The following is a 20,929-nucleotide window of genomic DNA, read 5'->3' as shown; positions in this document are numbered from 1 at the left end:
CACATATTGTACTCAAGTACACTGATATCCGGATAGTAATGGGTTGGACCCATGTGTATTATGCAAGGCAGCTTTCACATAGCTGCTGGTGAGATAGAGTTATCTGTCATTATTGTTTCTAGTGGGTCTGATGCGGTTTGGGACTCTCTTCCACTTTTCTCTTTGTGGAAGGGCAAGGGTGTCAGACTGGATTGGCCACTCATCTAGTGTGATCTCAGGCAGGTCAAAGGTTTCTCTGACTTTTAGTAGATCATTAGGAGAATTAAAGGTCACTGATTTGCCGTCTTTGTTGATGTGTATTGCAAAGGGGTAACCCCAACGGTATATAATGTCACGGTCTCTTAGAATCTCCAGTAAAGGCCTAGAGGCCGTGCGTAATTGAAGAGTGAGACTGGAGAGGTCAGGTAGTAAATGGACCTTAACACCATCAAAGTCAACATTTTCTTTTTAGCGTGCAGCGGACATGATGGCTTCTTTTTCTTTAAAAAAGTGCACCCTGCAGATAATATCTCGCGGCTTGGATGGATCAGCTCTCGGAGGACCTGCTGCTCTATGGGCCCGATCAATTTCAATTTTGTTATCTGCTGGTGCCCCTAGGAAAAGATTCAATGGTGCTTCAGTAGTGGCCATGATATCTGGAGCTTTAGTTGTTTCAGGGACGCCTCTTATTCGTATATTATTCCTTCTATGTCGGTTCTCTAGATCAGGGGTCCCCAACCTTTTCCCGCCCGGAGACCACTTTCTGACCAAATTTCTCTCCAGGGCCCGCCGGGGGTGGGTGGGGTTCTGGGGGGAGACAACGTCATGCGCATCGGGTTACCGGGGGGGGGGGGCATAGCTAGCATAGTTGCCCCAGTATAGGGAGTTTAGTTGTCCCAGTATGGCTAGTACAGTTACCCCAGTATACCTAGTATAGTGCCCAGTAAAGCTAATATAGTGCCCAGTATAGGTAGGTAGTGCCCTAGTATAGCTAGTATAGTGCCCCAGTATGGCTAGTATAGTGCCCCAGTATGGCTAGTATAGTGCCCCAGTATAGCTAGTATGGCCCAGTATAGCTAGTATAGTGCCCCAGTATAGCTAGTATAGTGCCCCAATATAGCTAGTATAGTGCCCAGTATGGCTAGTATAGTACCCCAGTATAGCTAGTATAGTGCCCCAGTATAGCTAGTATAGTGCCCCAGTATAGCTAGTATAGTGCCCCAATATAGCTAGTATAGTGCCCCAATATAGCTAGTATGCCCCAGTATAGCTAGTGTGCCCCAGTATAGCTAGTATAGTGCCCCAGTATAGCTAGTATAGTGCCCCAGAATAGCTAGTATGGCCCAGTATGGCTAGTATAGTGCCCCAGTATAGCTAGTGTACCCCAATATAGCTAGTATAGTGCCCCAATATAGCTAGTATAGTGCCCCAGTATAGCTAGTATAGTGCCCCAGTATAGCTAGTACAGTGCCCCAGTATAACTAGTATAGTGCCCCAGTATAGCTAGTATAGTGCCCCAGTATAGCTAGTATGCCCCAGTATAGCTAGTATAGTGCCCCAATATAGCTAGTATAGTGCCCCAGTACAGCCAGTATAGTGTCCAGTATGGCTAGTATAGTGCCCCAGTATAGCTAGTATAGTGCCCCAGTATAGCTAGTATAGTGCCCCAGTATAGCTAGTATAGTGCCCAAGTATGGCTAGTATAGTGCCCCAGTATAGCTAGTATAGTGCCCCAGTATAGCTAGTATGGCCCAGTATAGCTAGTATAGTGCCCCAGTATAGCTAGTATAGTGCCCAAGTATAGCTAGTATAGTGCCCAAGTATAGCTAGTATAGTGCCCCAATATAGCTAGTATAGTGCCCAGTATGGCTAGTATAGTACCTCAGTATAGCTAGTATAGTGCCCCAGTATAGCTAGTATAGTGCCCCAGTATAGCTAGTATAGTGCCCCAATATAGCTAGTATGCCCCAGTATAGCTAGTATAGTGCCCCAGTATAGCTAGTATGGCCCAGTATGGCTAGTATAGTGCCCCAGTATAGCTAGTGTGCCCCAGTATAGCTAGTATAGTGCCCCAGTATAGCTAGTATAGTGCCCCAGTATAACTAGTATAGTGCCCCAGTATAGCTAGTATAGTGCCCCAGTATAGCGCCCCAGTATAGCTAGTATGCCCCAGTATAGCTAGTATAGTGCCCCAATATAGCTAGTATAGTGCCCCAGTACAGCCAGTATAGTGCCCAGTATGGCTAGTATAGTGCCCCAGTATAGCTAGTATAGTGCCCAGTATGGCTAGTATAGTGCCCCAGTATAGCTAGTATAGTGCCCCAGTATAGCTAGTATAGTGCCCCAGTATAGCTAGTATAGTGCCCCAGTATAGCTAGTATAGTGCCCCAATATAGCTAGTATAGTGCCCCAGTATAGCTAGTATAGTGCCCCAGTACAGCCAGTATAGTGCCCCAGTATAGCTAGTATGCCCCAGTATAGCTAGTATAGTGCCCCAGTATAGCTAGTATAGTGCCCCAGTATAGCTAGTATAGTGCCCCAGTATAGCTAGTATAGTGCCCCAGTATAGCTAGTATAGTGCCCCAGTACAGCCAGTATAGTGCCCAAATATAGCTAGCATTGTGCCCCAGTATAGCTAACATTGTGCCCCAGTATAGTAGCCCCCGCCCACACCCCTCCTCTTGCGGCCGCCGCTGTAGTTACCTTTGCCGGCGGTCTCTTTACATTCCCCCCTCTCTCTCTCGCCGGAGTGTGAGTCACAGCAGCGCGCCCCGTGGCTGCTGTGATGGAGAGGGAAGAAGCAGGAAAGAGAGAGCGGTTCCCATAGTAACGGCGCGCCGCTACAGGTAGCCGCTCTGTCTTTCCTGCTTCCTCCCTCTCTATCACAGCAGCCGCAGGGCGCGCTGCTGTGACTCACACGATGGCAAGAGAGAGAGAAGGGGAATATAAGAGACCAAGCGGCCGCCACAGGTAACAGCAGCTGCGGTCGCGGAGGGGGACGGGCGGAGGGGGCAGGCAAGAGGACAGTCCCGCGGCCCAACTGAAAACGTCCTGCGGACCACCAGTGGGCCGCGGACAACAGGTTGGGGATCCCTGCTCTAGATCATCAATCTTCATGTATAGGGCTGCAATATGCTTAGAGTGTGCATTGACAGTATTTTGCTGTGCCTTTAGGGAGTCAGTAAGTTCCTCTTGGCATTTTTCCACATCTTCCACTCTCTGTGTTACATGTGTAAAGTCCTGCCTGAACTCAGCCATGTCTTGTTTATATGTTTCCATAATTCTGGTGAAGCAACTCTCCAGGTCCTGCTTGGTGGGGAGAGATCTTATATAGTCGTGGAGTTCTACCTCAAGGAAGGATTCAGCAGTATCGGAGCGTGAGGGAGATGCCAGGCTCATGGGTCGGTTAGGGGAGGGTGAGGCGATCATAAAAGTTCCTTCAGGAGTGGCGCCATCATGGCGGGGACTATGAATTTGCTGGGCGGGGGATGCAGGCCTACCTTGTGCTGCCTTTATGGAGTTCCGTGGTGAGGATCCATCTGCCTGTAAAGGCTGTGCTGGGCTCGTCTGCAGGGACGCTCCGCCGGTCCCAGAATCGGAAGATGCTGGGGAGGCTTTTTCACCCGGTGAGGTAGGTGCGCGGCCATGTTGCTTTCCCTGCGGTGAGCCGGTTCTTTCTTCCGCCAGCTGCATATGCTGTCTCTTGGGACTGATCAGGCGAGCGGGTCTCCTCTGTCCCTATTACCGTTGGCGAGTTTGTTGATGAGTTTGTATTTGAACCACCCGTTCGTGGTGATTGGGAGCCGCGGCCTTTCTTGTCATGCGGGGTCTCCGCCATGCTGCTGGTCTCTTGCTCCTGCAGTCTTCCCTCAAGTGGCCTCAGGAAACGCTTTATTCGGGAATGGGATGGCGTATTGTGCTGAGCTTTGGGTCCTTTCTTTCTGCCTCCACCCATGGGCTGTTTTAGCAGGTTAGAGGGTGCTGTGACGGAGATTTTGAGTCCGGGTTGTGGAAGCTCAGCGATTGTGCGTCCTCACACGGCCATTAGCAAGCCACGCCCCCAACTCTTTTTTTTTTTTAAGGGGTTACAGTACTCCTTTAATTCCAAACAAAAAAGCCACTTCTTTAGTCTGGCATTTATAAACACCTGACTATTTCCTTGGCAACACAGACCAGTCTGCAACCCTGTATTGATTTGAGACTTATCTACGTGCTTTTAGTCCTTTGGGAGAAAAGTGCTTTACAAATGTGTTTCAAGTTCTGCATACACATTTTAAAGCAAAAATGGGATTCATAGCTAGAATCCTCTGGAAGTTTGCATCTGCGCTCCCATCTCTGGAGGAGCGCAAGCAAAATGAACACACTGCGATCATCATTAGGACAGCCGATCACGCTGATTGGCTGGCGGGGGGAGGGAGGGATATAAAATAAATAAAAAAAAAAAGGTAAAATGTATTCAAAAATTATATATATATATATATATATATATATATATATATATATATATATATATATATATATATATATATCTATATCACAACTGGGGGGCGATCAGACCCCACCAACAGAGAGCTCTGTTAATGGGGAGAATGGGGGGGGGGTTAACGCTTAGCACATTGTTAAAGGGAACCTGAAGCGAGGAAAATTATCTAAAATAAACACATGATGTTGCTGCAACCGTCGGTTCCTTTCAGAAGCTCACTATTTTCTTCTTACAGTGATCCCTTCCAGTTCTGACAATATTTTGTCAGAACTGAAATATACCAGTTGTTGTTAGTTATATTTCAGCAGCTGTCAGTTACAACTGAATGTGCAAGGTAATGTTCATGTTCCCCTATGGTTCAAGTGGGTGATATCACAGTTTAACAGTGTGCTGACCAGGAAGCTGTTGGTAATGGCCATTTTTAAAATGGAGGACAGAGAAAGCCATTAATCACAGTGGACAAATGAGACGCAGGAGAGGAGAAAGAGACTGAGTAGTAGACTACACAGGAGGTAAGTATGACCTATGTATGGTTATTTTGACTTTTTATTTTCAGTTCAGGTTCTCTTTAAGCCAGCAATCCTACATCTTGTTAAATTTTGGGGTAGACAAGTTTCTTAAAAGGGAGTGAATTTTTTATCATGGATTTCCGGGGCCATATGCAATTCACTTTTTCACCTTACTTACCTTCTAGGAGATAATATTCATATTATCTTTAAAATAACTTTTCAGCACGTAACAACTGAAAAGCTACCCAAAAGGTGGAGAAAAAGGACTATTAAAATTATTTTAAGTATTTTCTTGTTTGCTGGTGGTTTAAAGGAATTTTATGGCAAAGTGGGAACATTTCAACCAGGAGAAAACTAAGGAGAAAAAAGTTTGGGTTTTTTTGTAAAATTTTTTTTAAAATAAATCTACATATTTTTTAAATAATTTCCCACAGCGATCGGCTGTGATAGGCTTCAGCCTATCACAGCAGATCGCTCCTGTGTACCCCAGTACAGCGCTGCCTTAGATCGCAGCGCTGTAGATAGATATGAGACGGCGGTTTCACTGTCTAACAGTCTCCGTGCGGCGATCATCGCTGGGAGGCTGAAGGCGGAGCGGAGCTCCGACATCAGAGCAGAGATGCGCGCGCTGTCATGCAAACCCCATAGGAAGCCATTCACGCCAATCGGCGTGGAGTGGCCCTGGGGCTGCCGCCGCGTTCACGACAATCAGCGTGGAGCGGTCGGCAACAGGTTAAGCTATTCAGAGTGTGTCTTGTCAGCTGCAGTTTTTGCACTCTACAGGAGGAAAGTAACATAAGAAAGGAAGCTTCAATGCTGATGTGACACTGGAGATGTTTTAAGTTCCTGCTTAAGATGAACAGAAATCACTGCATTTCAGCCTATGACAATGTCACCTGGCTAAACTACTATATTAAAAGGAGCCCTTGGGCAACAGACTGCAATAAAAAAAATGGCAAATTGCTAAGTGTACAACATGTGATATTAAAAAAAAGTTACACCATGAAATAAATCTGCAATAATTAACTTTACTTATGAAACAAATCACTAGAACTTTTAGTTACATTTTAAATTTGTACCGTACAGGACTTCGTGACGCATAAAATGTGCTGGTATAATTACAATTGTGCATTTACATAGTGCTGACTCATTTTTCCCCTGCTTTGTTAAACAGTGAACATGATTAATGCTACAAGCAGTTGCTAGATTTTCATGATAATTTTAGGTGATAATCTAGCACACGGATAGGTGTGAATGTGATGATGGTGGGCTTCTTTTCGGCAATCCGACATATTGGAAAATCCTTGGAAGCCTGCCACTGTAGTCACTGCTTCTACCCTTCCGTGTTGACAAGGTTGCTTGTCAGAGAGCCAAATATCCTGTTGTATAATGATCACGGATAAATTATCCACTATTTGTATGTAGCTTACCTGCCCTACATAAAAATAGAGTCTAGAGCTGTCATGGGTCCAGAGACAAGGTAGCAACTTTGGCTCAAACATGCTTTGTCATCTGTTTTTTTTTTTTTTTTTTTTTTAGCAAGACAAGATGGTGAATTGAGTCAGCAAAGAGGTCAACCAGGTACCTGGACACTCACTAGGCTCTAGTTAGCGTCTTAGTTTGAACTGTGGGTGATCCTGCTTTGGTACAACAGCAGGGGTCACAATCTAATATGTCTTCTAGTCTAGTGCAAATTTATCTACCATTAACTTTTGGGGTTGTGGGTGAAGGAACATGTATTTTACACCCAATTACTTTTTATAGTCAATATAGAGCTACTGAAATTGTGTTCATGTTAGGTAACTCATCCTACAGTGTCATCTGCTGGCAAACATGAGCCCATGTTAAATAATAACAGCCAGTAATTTGGGTGCTAACAATGCCCGAGGAGGAGCTAGCTGCAGGAAAGTTCTGCTACATTGAACTTTGGCAACAGACAATTGTGGCTACAGCTAGTGGAGATAGCGATAAGGGGAAGTTTCGTAACACTGTAGTAGAACTTTGGCGGTGAACAACTACAGCTGGGGTGCTTGAGGAGTGGGTAGTGCTGCTGGAGTGACTAGGGAAGATACATGGGAGGAAGGTGAGTAGCGTGCCGTGATCTCCAAGAATAGTGTTAGGCATAGATGGGGGAGGTTAGTGATAGATGTAGGTAGGCGGTGTTAGGCTAACGTTAGGCATTGATGTAGAGAAGGTTCTTGTGAGAATAGGCAAATAGAATATTGATAACACTATTGATATTCTAGCATTGATGACAGATGATAACAGAATATCAGTAATTAACCTGTAGTCTACTACTGTATCAGCATTACCTCACGCCCTTCTTACCACGCACTTTTATTAAATGTATGCATTTTAATCACTTTAACTGGAACAGATCTAAATTTTCAAATTGACAGAGAGGATCTAATTATTCTGTTTGCCATCAAGAAGTAGAAAAACATTAGCAAAACTTGCACATCAATTTCATAGAGTATTAATAATCAAGAGAAAAATATATTCTTACTTCACGAATAAGGGTCTCTCCAATAAGCATGGAAAAAACATCAGTGAAAGTAACTGGCTGTCCGGAACTTTTTTTATTCCACAAAGCTTCGATGTAGCGTTTCACTTTCTGTGGTGTCAGTAACAGAAGAGGACTGTGACTGACACTTTTCATAAGCTCCTCATTAATTTCCTTTGGCCCTTTGCTTGGAAAGTCAGGATGGGAGTAAAGTGTTGACATATACCTACAGACATAACATAACAAACAAGTAAACACTTGAAATTATATAACACACAGGAAGTTCTAACCCCTTTTTTGTTTTCACATGAACCATTGTCACATAATTTTATTTTATCATGGCCTTTAATCACTTAAAGGAATACTATCGATTCACACATTTTTTTCAATTGAAACAGAAATGGTTTGGGAAGTGCTGCTAAGTACTGGTGTATACATTTTAGTAGCAACTTCTTTGTTTACTGTTAGCAAAATACATTCAAAGTTTACTGACGCCAAAACCGAGGGCTGACTGAGCCATGAGGAGAGGGGAGATTCCCCTCACACTTGATCAGTTAACTCTATGTGTAGCTCTGTGTGTGACAGAGAGAGACAGGACACAGGAGCTGCAGCTGTTGGGAGCTCTGTTTCTGACGGAAGTGTCTGAAGAGAGCAGAGGAAATGTAACTAATATTCACAGCTTTTTCATATTGTTTTTGCTTTCAGAGTTTGATATGTTTGATATTTGCTTTCTGTAGTCTGATATGCAACTCTGGCTGTGCATTGAAGCAGACACCCCTTCTGCAATTGATTTGTCCCAATATAGCTAAATCCTACCCTCAATAAATTACAGCTTTTGCCTCTGATATTTAACATGAAAAGTAGGAAAATGTTTACACAGCTACTTAGACATTATTTGTACATTGTCATTTTAGAACACTTGGGTATTGATAGTATTCCTTTAAGGACCACATGCTTAAGCCCCCCCCCCCCCCAGGCTATTTTTTATAATTTAGGCCACTCAGGCTTTAAGGCCTCGCCGCAGGGCCATACAACTCAGCACACAAGTGATCCCCCCCCCCCCCACCTGTTTGTTTATTTTTTTAATATTGGTTTTATTTTTAAATACATTTTGTCATTTTTTTTCTTATTTTTATTACCCCCCCTCCCTGCCAGCCTATCACAGTGACAGCCTATTGTTCTTGTGCCTCCAGAGGAGACAGCCGTGTCACACAGCTGTCCCCAGTACAGCACTGTCTTAGATCGCAGAGCTGTACACTGTAAATAGCCAGTGGTTTCGACGTCTAAAAGTCTCCTAACGGCGATCGTGCTTGGAGACTGATGATGGATCTCAGCAGAGATGCGCGTGTTCTCCTGCAAAACCCCGCCCCAATTGGCGTTAGGCGGCCCTGGCGCTGTCGCATCGTTCACGGACATTGGCGTGACGTGGTCGTTAGGAAGTTAAATAGCTTTCTGCTCTATACATTGTGAAATATAGCTTCAAATGTGAGTAAATAACATCTGCTGCAGCTCTGTGTGCCCGATCTCATTCTGAATTGTGGGAGGTGGGGGGTTATCCAAGTAAGGAAAACGTACAGGTCCTTTTTCTCAGATCCTTCTCTGCATCTAAAAACCCCTCAGCCGTTCTCATATGATCCGGGAGAAAGCAGGCAGGGCAGAAACAAACAGTAAATCATTCCTCTGTGAATAGTGACAAAGTGGAACCTAGTTACATGATATGGCTCTATCCTCTAGCCTCGACGATGACACAAATTGTTACAAACAGCTGGTAAATAAAGATTTTTTTCCACACAGGCTGTGATGGGAGACCTCTGAAAAGCTTTCTATTGTTGCTGGCTAAAAGCTCTATAGGTATGTGGGGCTTACAGAAGAACAGTTTTTTTGATAGTTGTTCTTTAAGAATATAAATGTCTAAGAAATACTTCACAGTTCTCCAGCTTTTTTGTGGCCCTGGATGACAATTCTAATCACTGAAACCTTCTGTAAATAAGATGCTCGTACTGGCCAGGCAGCCACTCTGATTTTATTCCGACTATAGATTATAAAGAATACATTTATAATTCCAACTGTTAATGCGAGGAATTAATTCGTAAAAGTGTGAGCTGCTATCCACAGACATGACACCTGTCACTAAATCCAGATTAGATTAAAGAATTGCAGCCATTATACAATGCTAAAGCTATTTTAGGCATATCAAAAATATAGGTTTTTCAAACATTTTCAACATAATAATATATAGCTATAAGAAAAGTTATTACCATGTAGAGCCAGACAATCCAGCAAGATATGTTACACAGTCCAAAACTCCAGATTCAAACAAAGCTTTCATGACTCCAGAGAAACCAACCATTGCACGGAATCCTCCTCCAGAGCCCAGCACCGCAATTACAGGTACCTACAAGATAGTAACATTAACTTCAAAACATGAAAAACACAGTTTACATTGCGTTAATACCAGAATTTTTTTTTTTTTATATAAAAAAAGTTTCATAATTATTTTGCTGAACTGCACATACACTCTTGTGTGCGGTGAGGGACACTGCACTCATGTCCCTTTTAACATGTCAATGAAGTTGCTGGAGGCGGTTAAAGTGGAGAATATTTAAATGAAATGAGCTAACATTTGTCATTTGCTTTTCATCTGTGGGACTCAAAGTGCTTGAGAAGCTATGGAGAGCAGCAGCTTCTTGCAGTGCTCAGTAAACGACCTTAGTTGATTGTGTGTACCAATTCTTAATCTGTTACTCCTGACTTGAAATCATTCCTTTAGGGCCTTAGCCCACTAACGCAGTTGTACACAGTTGTGTCCGCTTTTCAGCATCTGTAACATTGATGTATTGCTGAAAAGCGGATACAGCTGTGCACAACTGCGTTCGTGGGCTCAAGCCCTAAGGGAAAGTAAGTTAACCATTTCAGCCCGCGGGTGTTTTTCACCTTATGCATCAGAGCAATTTTCACCTCCCATTCATTCGCCAATAACTTATTGCTAATTATCACAATTAATTGATCTTGTTTTTTCTTCACCAATTAGTTGTTCCCATTCATTGATCTCCGGGCTAACGGGGAGGTGGGGGCAACACAGCCGCCTGGATGTGACAATCACGTTCAGACGGTTTAAATAGTTAACCTACCAATAGGTTTTTGGATGTGGAGGAAACTGTAGAGCCCAGAGGACACCTATGTATATGCAGGGAGAGTATACAAAACTCAATGCAGGTGGTGTACTAGAATTGCACCTAAGATTTTAGCTGGATGACAGCACCAAACACCACACTACTATGCTGTCTCATATGCAAGGCTTTATTTAGGGGTCGTGCTGACGTAGGCACCTCAGGCACTACGAAACGGAAGAGAGTTTCGCTTCACTAGCGTAATAAAAAGTCTGATCTTTATTAAAAAGAAATTAGCTGGACATAGCTCACGCGTATTGTAGCCTCACAATCGCTCCTTAGTCATAGCTCATGGTAGGATTAGATTGTGAGCTCCCCAAGACAGTCAGTGACATGACTTTGTACTCTGTAAAATGCTGCAGAAGATGTCAATGCTATAAAATTACATATTGACACACGGTTTGGTATTGGGGCAATTTGATGGGAGCTGCAAAAGAGATCTGAGTGAGTTCAAGCACTCAGTAGGGGTGATAATTAAAAACAGAACATTATCCCAGTGCTAAGCAGTTTACCCCAAAATACAAATAATGTGGCAGCGTTCCCACAAAAAAAAAACATAATATGGCAGCGTTCCCTAAAATACACATAATGAGGCAGTGCTTCACACAAAATACACATAATGAGGCAGGCTAAAACTTAATGCTGACAAAACTGAGGTTCTTGTTATCGAGGGCCAGGGCTCAACAGCAAAGCAGCTCCAGTCTCAACCAACACCGCTAAGGATAGGGAGCTCAGACCTGAACAACTCAGACTGTGTGCGCAGCCTGGGAGTACTGATTGATGGGAAATTAAGCTTCAGGAATCAAATCTCAGCTGTTGTGAAACATTCCTTCTTTCACCTAAGGAATATTGCAAGGATTAAACACCTAATTCCTTCAGAGGATCTTCCAACCCTAGTTCATGCCTTCGTCACATCAAGGTTAGACTACTGCAACGTCCTCTACACAGGCCTGCATAAGAAAGACTTACGCCGCCTGCAATTAGTACAGAATGCCGCCGCAAGGCTGTTAACGAGCCAACCCCGCCATTGCCACATAACACCAACCCTGAGCTCACTCCACTGGCTACCGATAAAATGGAGAATTCTGTTTAAGATTGGCTTACTGACATTCAAATCCTTGCACAATCTGGGCCCTGGATATCTGAAGGACTTGTTGCAACTACATCACACCCCCCACAATCTTAGATCAAAAGGACCTAACACCTTGGTCACCCCCAGAGTCCACCTCAAAACCTTTGGAGACAGAGCCTTTTGTCATGCTGCCCCTACACTTTGGAACTCCCTTCCACACCCAATCAGGACAGCCCCATCCCTGGAAGCATTTAAGTCTAAACTGAAAACCTACCTTTTCAGTCTGGCATTCATGAACATCTGACTATCTCCTCTGTAACACAACCCAGCCTGAAACCGTGTTAATCTGAGACACAGCTATGCGCTTTGAGTCCTATGGGAGAAAAGCGCTTTACAAATGTTATTGTATTGTATTGTATTGTACTTTTTAGGTAAAAGGGGAGCCGTGGTGTATAATAAAAGCATTAGAGAGGCTCCCTATGCTAAACCTTTTGCTTACTTTGGCAGTGATATTGGCCTGAGGAAGCGGGCTCAGACCCGTGAAACGCGTTGCCTGGGCTACCACTAATAAAATCTTTTGTTTACACAAAAAAATGTTGTCTCTGAGGTAAGCTACCTCAATCTTTTGTCCATTTTAAACTGTTCTTAAATGCTCTTATTATACACCAGGGCAACTCTTTTACCTAAAAAGTGCATACCATACCCCATATGCCACCCGTTTGAAGGGTGGAGACAGAGTACCCGTGGTTTCACCACGGTGGAGATCTGTTTCCCTTCTTTTCTGGAAGAGAGCGACCTCATCCAGGTCCCCGGCGACCTCCCCGAGTGAAGTCGGGTTCACCGTCTCCACCTGCTATCTGTGGTCGGTTGCCCCTCTGCAACCCACCTTTTTGAGTAGTTTCTTTACTTTTACACTTACCATTTTACTTTGACGTACTGCACCATTGGGCTCCCTTTTTGTCTCCTGTGCCTTTTTGTAGAGGGTGCCCCGACACCCACACCCCACCACATAATGAGGCAGTGTTTCACACAAAATACACATAATGTGGCATTTCCCCTAAAATAATGTGGCAGTGTATGCCCCAAAATACAGATCCAAGCAAAGCAGGCACCACCTTCAGTAAATTAGTAGCGCTTTATTGAAAAAGTCATAAAAAATAACAAGTCATCGATAAAAATGGCTTTAGCGGCTGACAGCCCGCTGTTTCAAGCTCAGTAGCTCTTTTTCAAAGCCAGAAGCCATATAAACAAACAGAGGAACAGCTCCTCCTTAAATAGGAACTATACAAGTGATTAGCAAATCAATTTAAAATCTGGCTGGCCAATGAGAGCACTCAGGAGGGCTGTGGACCTGATGGGGAACTGAAAAGAGTGACATCACCAAAAACACACCTCCCAGTCTTGCCAACGCCTAGCGCATGCGTATACAGCCGTCCGCATGCGTAAAAACGTACGCATTATACGTGGAAAATCATCCCGACGGCAAAATCATGCATACGTATAAGAAGGTCCGCATGCGTAAAACCGTACGCGTCTAACGCTAAAAATTCCACTAACATGCGTCAATATAGCCGCAAAAAAGATTGTAAGTGAAATTTAAAGATATAACAGCGGTATACAAAAGTGCCTGGGGACCACCAAAAACGTCACCACAAACCATGAAATGGTCACCACAGCCAAGTGTGACAATATGCAATGACAACAAAAGGGTGTCCCCAGAGCAAACAACAACCGCCTATACTTACAAAGAAGCAAAATACCACACATCGCTATCAGGCATGGTCGGAAAATTCAGATTCCGGCGGTCTAAATTCCGATTCCGGCGGTCAAAACGGAATTCCTATACCTCTCAAACGGAACTCCACGGAAATTTTATAATTCCGACGGAATTTTCCGGAATAACACACCCAAACCTCCTCCTCCTCCATCCATTCATCCTCTTATATCATCAAGTAGGGAATTGCAGATTTTCAAAACAGCTTATATACCATAGCTGGGATTTGAACCCAGGACGCAGTGTGTAGTAGGTATCTGTCTTACCCTCTAGACCATGAAGCACACTACATGCTAAAGCTGGCCTAGCATAAACCATACTACCATTATGATCAATTCGATAGAAAAAGTAGCATGATTAAGGATTTGTACTTTTTGAAAAGCATGCTTATATGCCATAGCTGTGATTTGAACCCAGGACGCAGTGTGTAGTAGGTATCTGTCTTACCCTCTAGACCATGAAGCACACTACATGCTAAAGTACATGCTTACACTACATGCTATTGTACCAATAAAGATTGTTATATGCACATGTAGGACTCTCTGGAATTATATATTTTTGAGCACGATTAACCTCCCAGAGAAGTCCTCCTCGATTGAGTAGTGCAGTTGTAAAGAGGATTAGCTCGCAACTTTATTTCCACTGACTTCATATTTTTGTTGCTTGTAGCAGATTCCTCATCAACCTTGTTTACAAAGGGGTACAGAAGTTTGGTATAACACAGCTGTGTTAGATAATTACTCTGCCAGTTTTAGTAGGCCTGTGTGAAATTGTGGAAATTAAAGGGCGGGTGTTTGAGCATTAAGTCCACCTTTAGATATGGCATACACACTCACATTGGAATTAGAACAAGATATAGAAACAGCCTTCAAAGAACAGGGACAAGGAAAAAGTAATGATGAGTCAGTCACGGAACAAATTGAACCCCTGTTTAGGGAACATAAGAGAATTATGATAAAATCACTGAGGAGGAAGTGGGATATTTCAACTTTGGAATTCTACATTAGAGAGAAAGTAGTGCCATGGGGCCTAATAGAACGCATCATTCCAGCAGGTCACTTACAGAATCCCAGATTCATGAAGGTCTGGAAGGAGGATTGTATTACAAGGGGGATTCACATAATGAGGAGAATCGTGGAGGAGGAAAAAATTCAATTTAAAGAACTAAGATTAGAACTAGAGGAGAGTAAGAAGAAACTAGATGTTTTTCAGACAGATAATAGATTTGAAAGACTGAATAGACAGTTGAAAATTGAAATTGATAAGAATCAGCAAAAAATTAAAAAAGAAAAACAACAAAAATTCCAGGAAGATGTTAAATCATGGAATGAAGGGGAATTTTACGAATGCAAACGAGGGAGACCTAGGAGTAGGTCCAGGAGTAGGATTATTAGAGAGAAACAAGTTGAGAATAGATTGGAAGAAGAAACAAGTGAGAAGGGGGTGTCTTTTTTAGGACTAGACACAGAAAACGAGGACGACGCATCAGAGGTAGAGGAGGAGCCAGAGGAGCAGGAATTAGAGACAGAGGTGAAAGGGAGGGGGATATTGAAGTCACAGAAAGAGAAAACGAGCTCGAAAGAGAAGGTGAAAGAGAAAGTAAAAGAAATAGAGAAGAAAACCAGAGCCCAGGTAGCAAAAGCACAGAAGTAGTCACCAAGGGAAGTAATGTGATCAACTTAACCCCCATGTCCCTTGATCAAGATAGCCTGTCCCTTTTGGAAAAAGGCCTTACATTTGCCCCCATGTGTGGGGGTGATGAGTTCACGGTGTACCGCGACTTGTGTTTTTTCCTCAGGCGTGTAGCCTTAAAACTCATGTTTGGGGGAAGTGCAGGAGCCGGGGACACGCAAGATGGACTCTCGGAAGCTATACCACACTTTGACCTGAATGATCGAGTAGTATTGAGAGATCTTGAATTGTTAAAGGATGAAACAAGGGAAAATGAACACCCTGAGGACTGTTTGGAGGTATTAAATCCCAACCCTACAGGGACTAGAAAGAAATCCAAATACATGCCCCCCTTGAACCATAAGTTAAAAACGTTTAGAGATCTGGTTCAACGAGATTTGCACTCGGTGAAATGGGTACCAATGAAAGGAAAGGACAATCTCACAAAGGGAGAGAGAGAAGCTTTAGAAAAATTAAAACAGAGGGAAGATATCATCATAAGGGGGAGTGATAAGGGTGGTAATGTAGTAATCCTGACCGCTCAGTACTATGAAAGCGAATGTCTGAGGTTGCTGAGTGATCGGGATACATATCAAAAATTACAGGAAAATCCCTTTTTGATGATCAAACAAAAAAATTAATGCACTGATAAAAGAAGGAAAAGCATTAGGAATCCTTACCAAGGAGGAGGCTGCATTCTGTGAGGTCAACACATTTCGTATACCAATTTTTTATGTCATCCCCAAAGTCCATAAGAACCTTGAACGCCCCCCAGGACGCCCGATTGTTTCAGGCATAGGGGGACCAATGGAGAACCTAGGTAAGTTTCTCGATGAGAAACTTAAAGGGATGGTGGAGGAACTCCCATCATTTGTAAAAGATACTGGAGAAGTGCTGTTGGCACTTGATGGGTTCACCATCACTGATGATGATTTACTTGTAAGTATTGACGTGGAGGGACTCTACACTTCAATACCACACGAAGTTGGCCTAGCAGCGACAGCCTTCTACCTGAGAGAACACTTTCCTGACTCCTCACTCCACAATCAATTCATTGTTGAAGCACTGGAGTTCCTCCTCGAGTACAACTGCTTTGTATTTGATGGGCGTTTTTACCGCCAGGCCAGGGGCACGTCGATGGGGGCATCCTGCGCTCCGGCGTACGCGTGCCTCCATCTTGGACTATGGGAGCGTCAGGATGTGTACCCTATGTGCCTCTTCCAGGAGCACGTGAGGCTCTGGTTGAGGTACATAGACGACGTGGTCCTGGTCTGGCGGGGGACAAAAGAGACTTTAGAGAAATTTGTGGATCAATTAGGCCATAATGACAGGAACTTGAATTTTACATATGTCTGGGATAGACAGGAAATTTCCTTTCTGGATTTAAAAATTAGAAAGGAGGAAAACACATTGACAACGACGACATTTAGAAAGCCCACGGCGGGCAATACTTTGCTCCATTACAAGAGCCATCATCTGCCGTGCCAAAAAAGGTCCATTCCAGGTGGACAGTTCCACAGGTTAAAAAGGAATTGTGCAGCAGATGATGACTTTGAAGTTGAGGCTGATGACTTACAGAAAAGGTTAGAAGTCAGAGGATATCCTAGTAGCCTTCTGGCCCAGGAGAGAAATAAAATTAGGGACAAGTCGAGAACCCAAATCTTGGACAATATTAAGAATAGGAAGCACCACAAGGAAGGATTTCAAAAAAATGAACCATTGAGAATGATCACTACGTTTGGGTCACACTGGTTTAGTCTCCAAGAGCTATTGCAAAAACACTGGCACATAATGATGCTGGATGAAAGAATAAAAAAATGTGGTGGGAGAGAGACCATACTTGACAGCAAGAAAGGCACCTAACCTTAAAAATGTATTGGTAAGGTCAGAGTACAATAGCAAAAAGAAGGGGACTTGGCTTGACAGCTATCCACAGAGTAAAGGAATGTTTAGTTGTGGGAATTGTACCGTATGTAAATATGTAGAGAGGACAAAAACATTTAGAAATGCGAGTAATACTAAACAATATGAAATTAGGGATTTAATAACGTGTGCAACAGAAAGGGTGGTCTACAGTATTGAGTGTCCCTGCGGATTACTTTACATTGAGAAAACAAAACGAAGATTAGGAAAACATATTGGGGAACACCTGACGAACATTGATGAAGCAGATAAAGATAGTCCGTTGGGACAACACTTTAAGGACTTCCATGGTGGAAAACCAAAGGGATTACGTTTTAAGGGAATATTGAAGCAAAAGATTCCCAATAGGGGGGGTGACATTGAGAACGAACTATACAAAATAGAGACCACCTGGATTTATAGACTGGGCACGAGAATTCCGTATGGACTTAATACAGATCTGAATCTAGTTTATTTCTTGCAATAAGGTCTAATACACAACAAGGAGAATGAAGTGCATTTTGGACAGAAATAACGAAACTGAGTTTGAACCAGTTTGTTATGACTGTTTATTGAGATATGATAGAAAATGAGAAAGTGATACAACCATGATTCAAGGGCTTTACTGCAAAGATTGGAAAAAGATTGGAAGAAGAAATGATATAGATTGACTCAGAAAAAGGAACGTGTATCCATTTAAATCCACAAGGGGGAGTATCTGATCAATATGAAAAAATGTTTTATGCATGAGGAGGTGGACTGATGCTCGGCCCGCCCAGCCATTTGTTAAGATAAGAAGGCCGTCACTGCACTATCCCACAACCCTCTACTGCTTTGAGAAAGCCCCGGTGGGAGGGGCGAAACGCGTCAGCAGGAGGGAGGAACAGGAGTGAGCGCTCACGTGACCCCAAGCCGGCTGGAGACACGAACGCATGCGCAAGAGCAGCAGGTTACCGAGGGAGCCCCGCGGACCAGTAAGGACAAAGTCTGGACGCCAGCACAGCCGAGATGGTGATGGCAGAAGCTCGCTGTACCAAGCTTGAGCACTGTTGAAAGCTGGGATACGTCAGCCGAACCTTGGAGCGGGAGGCTCCTTCCCTGGAACTGAAGGTCTCAATACAAATGGGAGCAGTGAGTAAATGCATGACAGCTTGGCGTCAGCCATATACGCTAAATCTATCTCCCAGCTACAGCCCCAACGCAATGCACTGGTTACTATATTGAGCAATACTTTAACATCGTAGACCTAGATTGTTAGAGTTGTTGATACACGGAATCCGTATTTATCCGGAATTGAGAGACAGTTTGGTATCACCCCTGCACACAGGTCCTATACACGGAATATGCCCACTAGTAACTATGCACAAAGTGTTCATCAACTGCTGATAACTACATCATTTTGAGTACCTACGGTTTTGTTGCAGCTGCTTTTTGAGGCCTCTGAGGTGTGCGTCGGTGGCGGGTCCACACATGGTCAGACCAGGACGGTGGCAGACACCATATGCATAAGCTGAGGCTGGGCGATGAACAAAGTGTTCATCAACTGCTGATAACTACATCATTTTGAGTACCTACGGTTTTGTTGCAGCTGCTTTTTGAGGCCTCTGAGGTGTGCGTCGGTGGCGGGTCCACACATGGTCAGACCAGGACGGTGGCAGACACCATATGCATAAGCTGAGGCTGGGCGATGGTGTTGTGCATTGACTGCATGGTGACCAGTGGAACATTGTAAGGGAGCGCTCCCTCCTGTTCTTATGTGGTTTTAATGTGTTTTAATGGAGTTTACCCAGCTGTGGATTGATCCATCCTTTTGTACCAATAAAGATTGTTATATGCACATGTAGGACTCTCTGGAATTATATATTTTTTAGTATAAAGGGTGGTGGTCAGTCTACCCGACTGCACAATCACCCTTGTGTCCAAAAACACTGCTTCATCAAAACTGCTATTTACAGTCAATCTAATTGCCGGACAACTAGCAGCCAAAGAGGATACAAATTCCGTCAGGGTCGACTGTGGCCCCGCCCACAAACAAAAAATATCATCAATATAACGGAAAAAAAACATTTGGCATGTTGATGAAAAAGGGGGTGGGTATAAACAAAACTTTCTTCGTATTGCCCCATAAAAAGTCCAGCATAGGACAGGGCCACATTCGACCCCATCGCTGTACCTCTCAATTGCATATAGTAGGAAACCTGAAAAGAAAAACAATTACATCGCAAGATGATATTCAATAAATCAATGACAAATTTCCTCTGTGTACAGGACATGTTGGAATACTGCATGAGGTACCACTCGATCGCCTCTACACCCCCATCATGTGGGATGGAGGTGTAGAGGCTCTCGACGTCCAAGGTTACTAAAAGGGTACCCTCCTCAACATGACCAAAAGATCTTAAATTTGTCTAGAAACATCCCTGTGTCCCGAATGTAGGACTCCAGAGAGGTCACCAGTGGTTGCAGAATTCGATCCACATTTTGTGCCAAAGGCACAAATATCGAACCCATGCCGGCCACAATAGGTCGCCCAGGTGGCCGGCGTGGGTCCTTGTGGATCTTAGGTAATGTATAAAAAGATGGAATACAGGGAGCCTCTTGTTGTAAAAAATTGTACAGGGCATCATCAATAATTGCATCAGCTTTTGCCTGATCTAACACCTCCTTAACCTCCTTGCCGGTTATCCCGAGCTCAGCTTGGGGTAACCTGCGCATGAGGATTTCTCAGGCCCCGCTGAGCCGATTTGCATAATTTTTTTTTCCTACACGCAGCTAGCACTTTGCTAGCTGTGTGTAATACGCGATCGCCGCTGCTCTCCGCCGATTCGCCGCTACCCACCGCGCCGAGCCACCCCCCCCCCGCCCCAGACCCCTGCGCAGCCTGGCCAATCAATGCCAGGCAGCGCTGAGGGGCGGTTCGGGATTCCCTGTGACGTACCGATGTCCATGACGTCATCCCGCCCCGTCGCCATGGCGACCGGGGAAGCCCTGCAGGAAATCCCGTTCTCAACGGGTTTTCCTGCATACTCTGATCGCCGAAGGCGATCGGAGTGGGTGGGGGGATGCCGCCGCTCAGCGGCTTTTATGTAGCGAGCCCTGGGCTCGCTACATGATTTAAAAAAATAAATAAATAAAAAGTGCGGCGCTGCCTCCTTGCCGGATTTTTTAGACCGGCAAGGAGGTTAATGCGTAACTGTATTCTTCTAAGTGGATCAACATCGACCTTAGAGTACACATCAGCCTGTGCCAATTGTTCCAGAATCTCCTGAACATAATATTGACTATCTAAAATCACCACTGCATCCCCCTTATCGGCAGGGCGGATGGTGATTTCAGTCGTCCTGCTCAGTTGAATAAGGGTGGCATGCTCTTCCTTTGTTAGATTATAATCAAATCTAGTAGTACAAAAGTCCAGTTCAATGGCTTTCATATCTTCCTTCACTCTCTCGATATATGAGTCAATCACCGGGTGACTGGGGGGAGAAAAATTACTTTTGTTTCGCAAACCCGTGCCGGCAAGAGATAACAGATCCTCCTTAGGGGTCACGACATCCTGTCCAGACTTTCGTTCCACTGGAAAAGTATCAAAAACATATTTAAGTTTAATGTTACGAAAAAAACGAAAAAGTTCCTGATCTATCTGAAAAAAATTAGGCAAATTTGTGGGGCTAAACGAGAGGCCAAAGTTGAGAACATGTACCTCAGCATCAGATAAAGGGTACCCAAATATATTAACCACTAGGTTCGATTTCTCTGATCTTTCCTTGCATGTAGTGTCATGGAGCCTTTGTGACTGTTTGCGTTTGAACCCTGTGCCGCCTCTCCGGCGGTGTCTCCTCTTATTGTTGGTGAGTGTTCCCTCGACG

At 44.0% G+C, this 20,929-nt stretch overlaps 1 protein-coding gene across 1 annotated transcript in view; it reads right to left on the bottom strand.

Moving 5' to 3' along the window:
• PLA2G4A (phospholipase A2 group IVA) overlaps positions 1 to 20,929 on the bottom strand; it is a 220,567-nt gene that overhangs the window by 115,718 nt on the left and 83,920 nt on the right. The window contains exons 8-9 of the mRNA XM_068240163.1: positions 9,733 to 9,869; positions 7,478 to 7,700 (exon numbers count right to left, since the gene is read on the bottom strand). Coding sequence (XP_068096264.1) covers positions 7,478 to 7,700; positions 9,733 to 9,869 — 360 coding nt within the window. The remainder of the gene's footprint in view (positions 1 to 7,477; positions 7,701 to 9,732; positions 9,870 to 20,929) is intronic.

The sequence above is a fragment of the Hyperolius riggenbachi genome, chromosome 6, assembly GCF_040937935.1.
Source record: "Hyperolius riggenbachi isolate aHypRig1 chromosome 6, aHypRig1.pri, whole genome shotgun sequence".
NCBI lineage: Eukaryota > Metazoa > Chordata > Amphibia > Anura > Hyperoliidae > Hyperolius > Hyperolius riggenbachi.
Note: the sequence above shows the minus strand (reverse complement) of the source record. Positions and strands in the feature narration are given on the sequence as shown.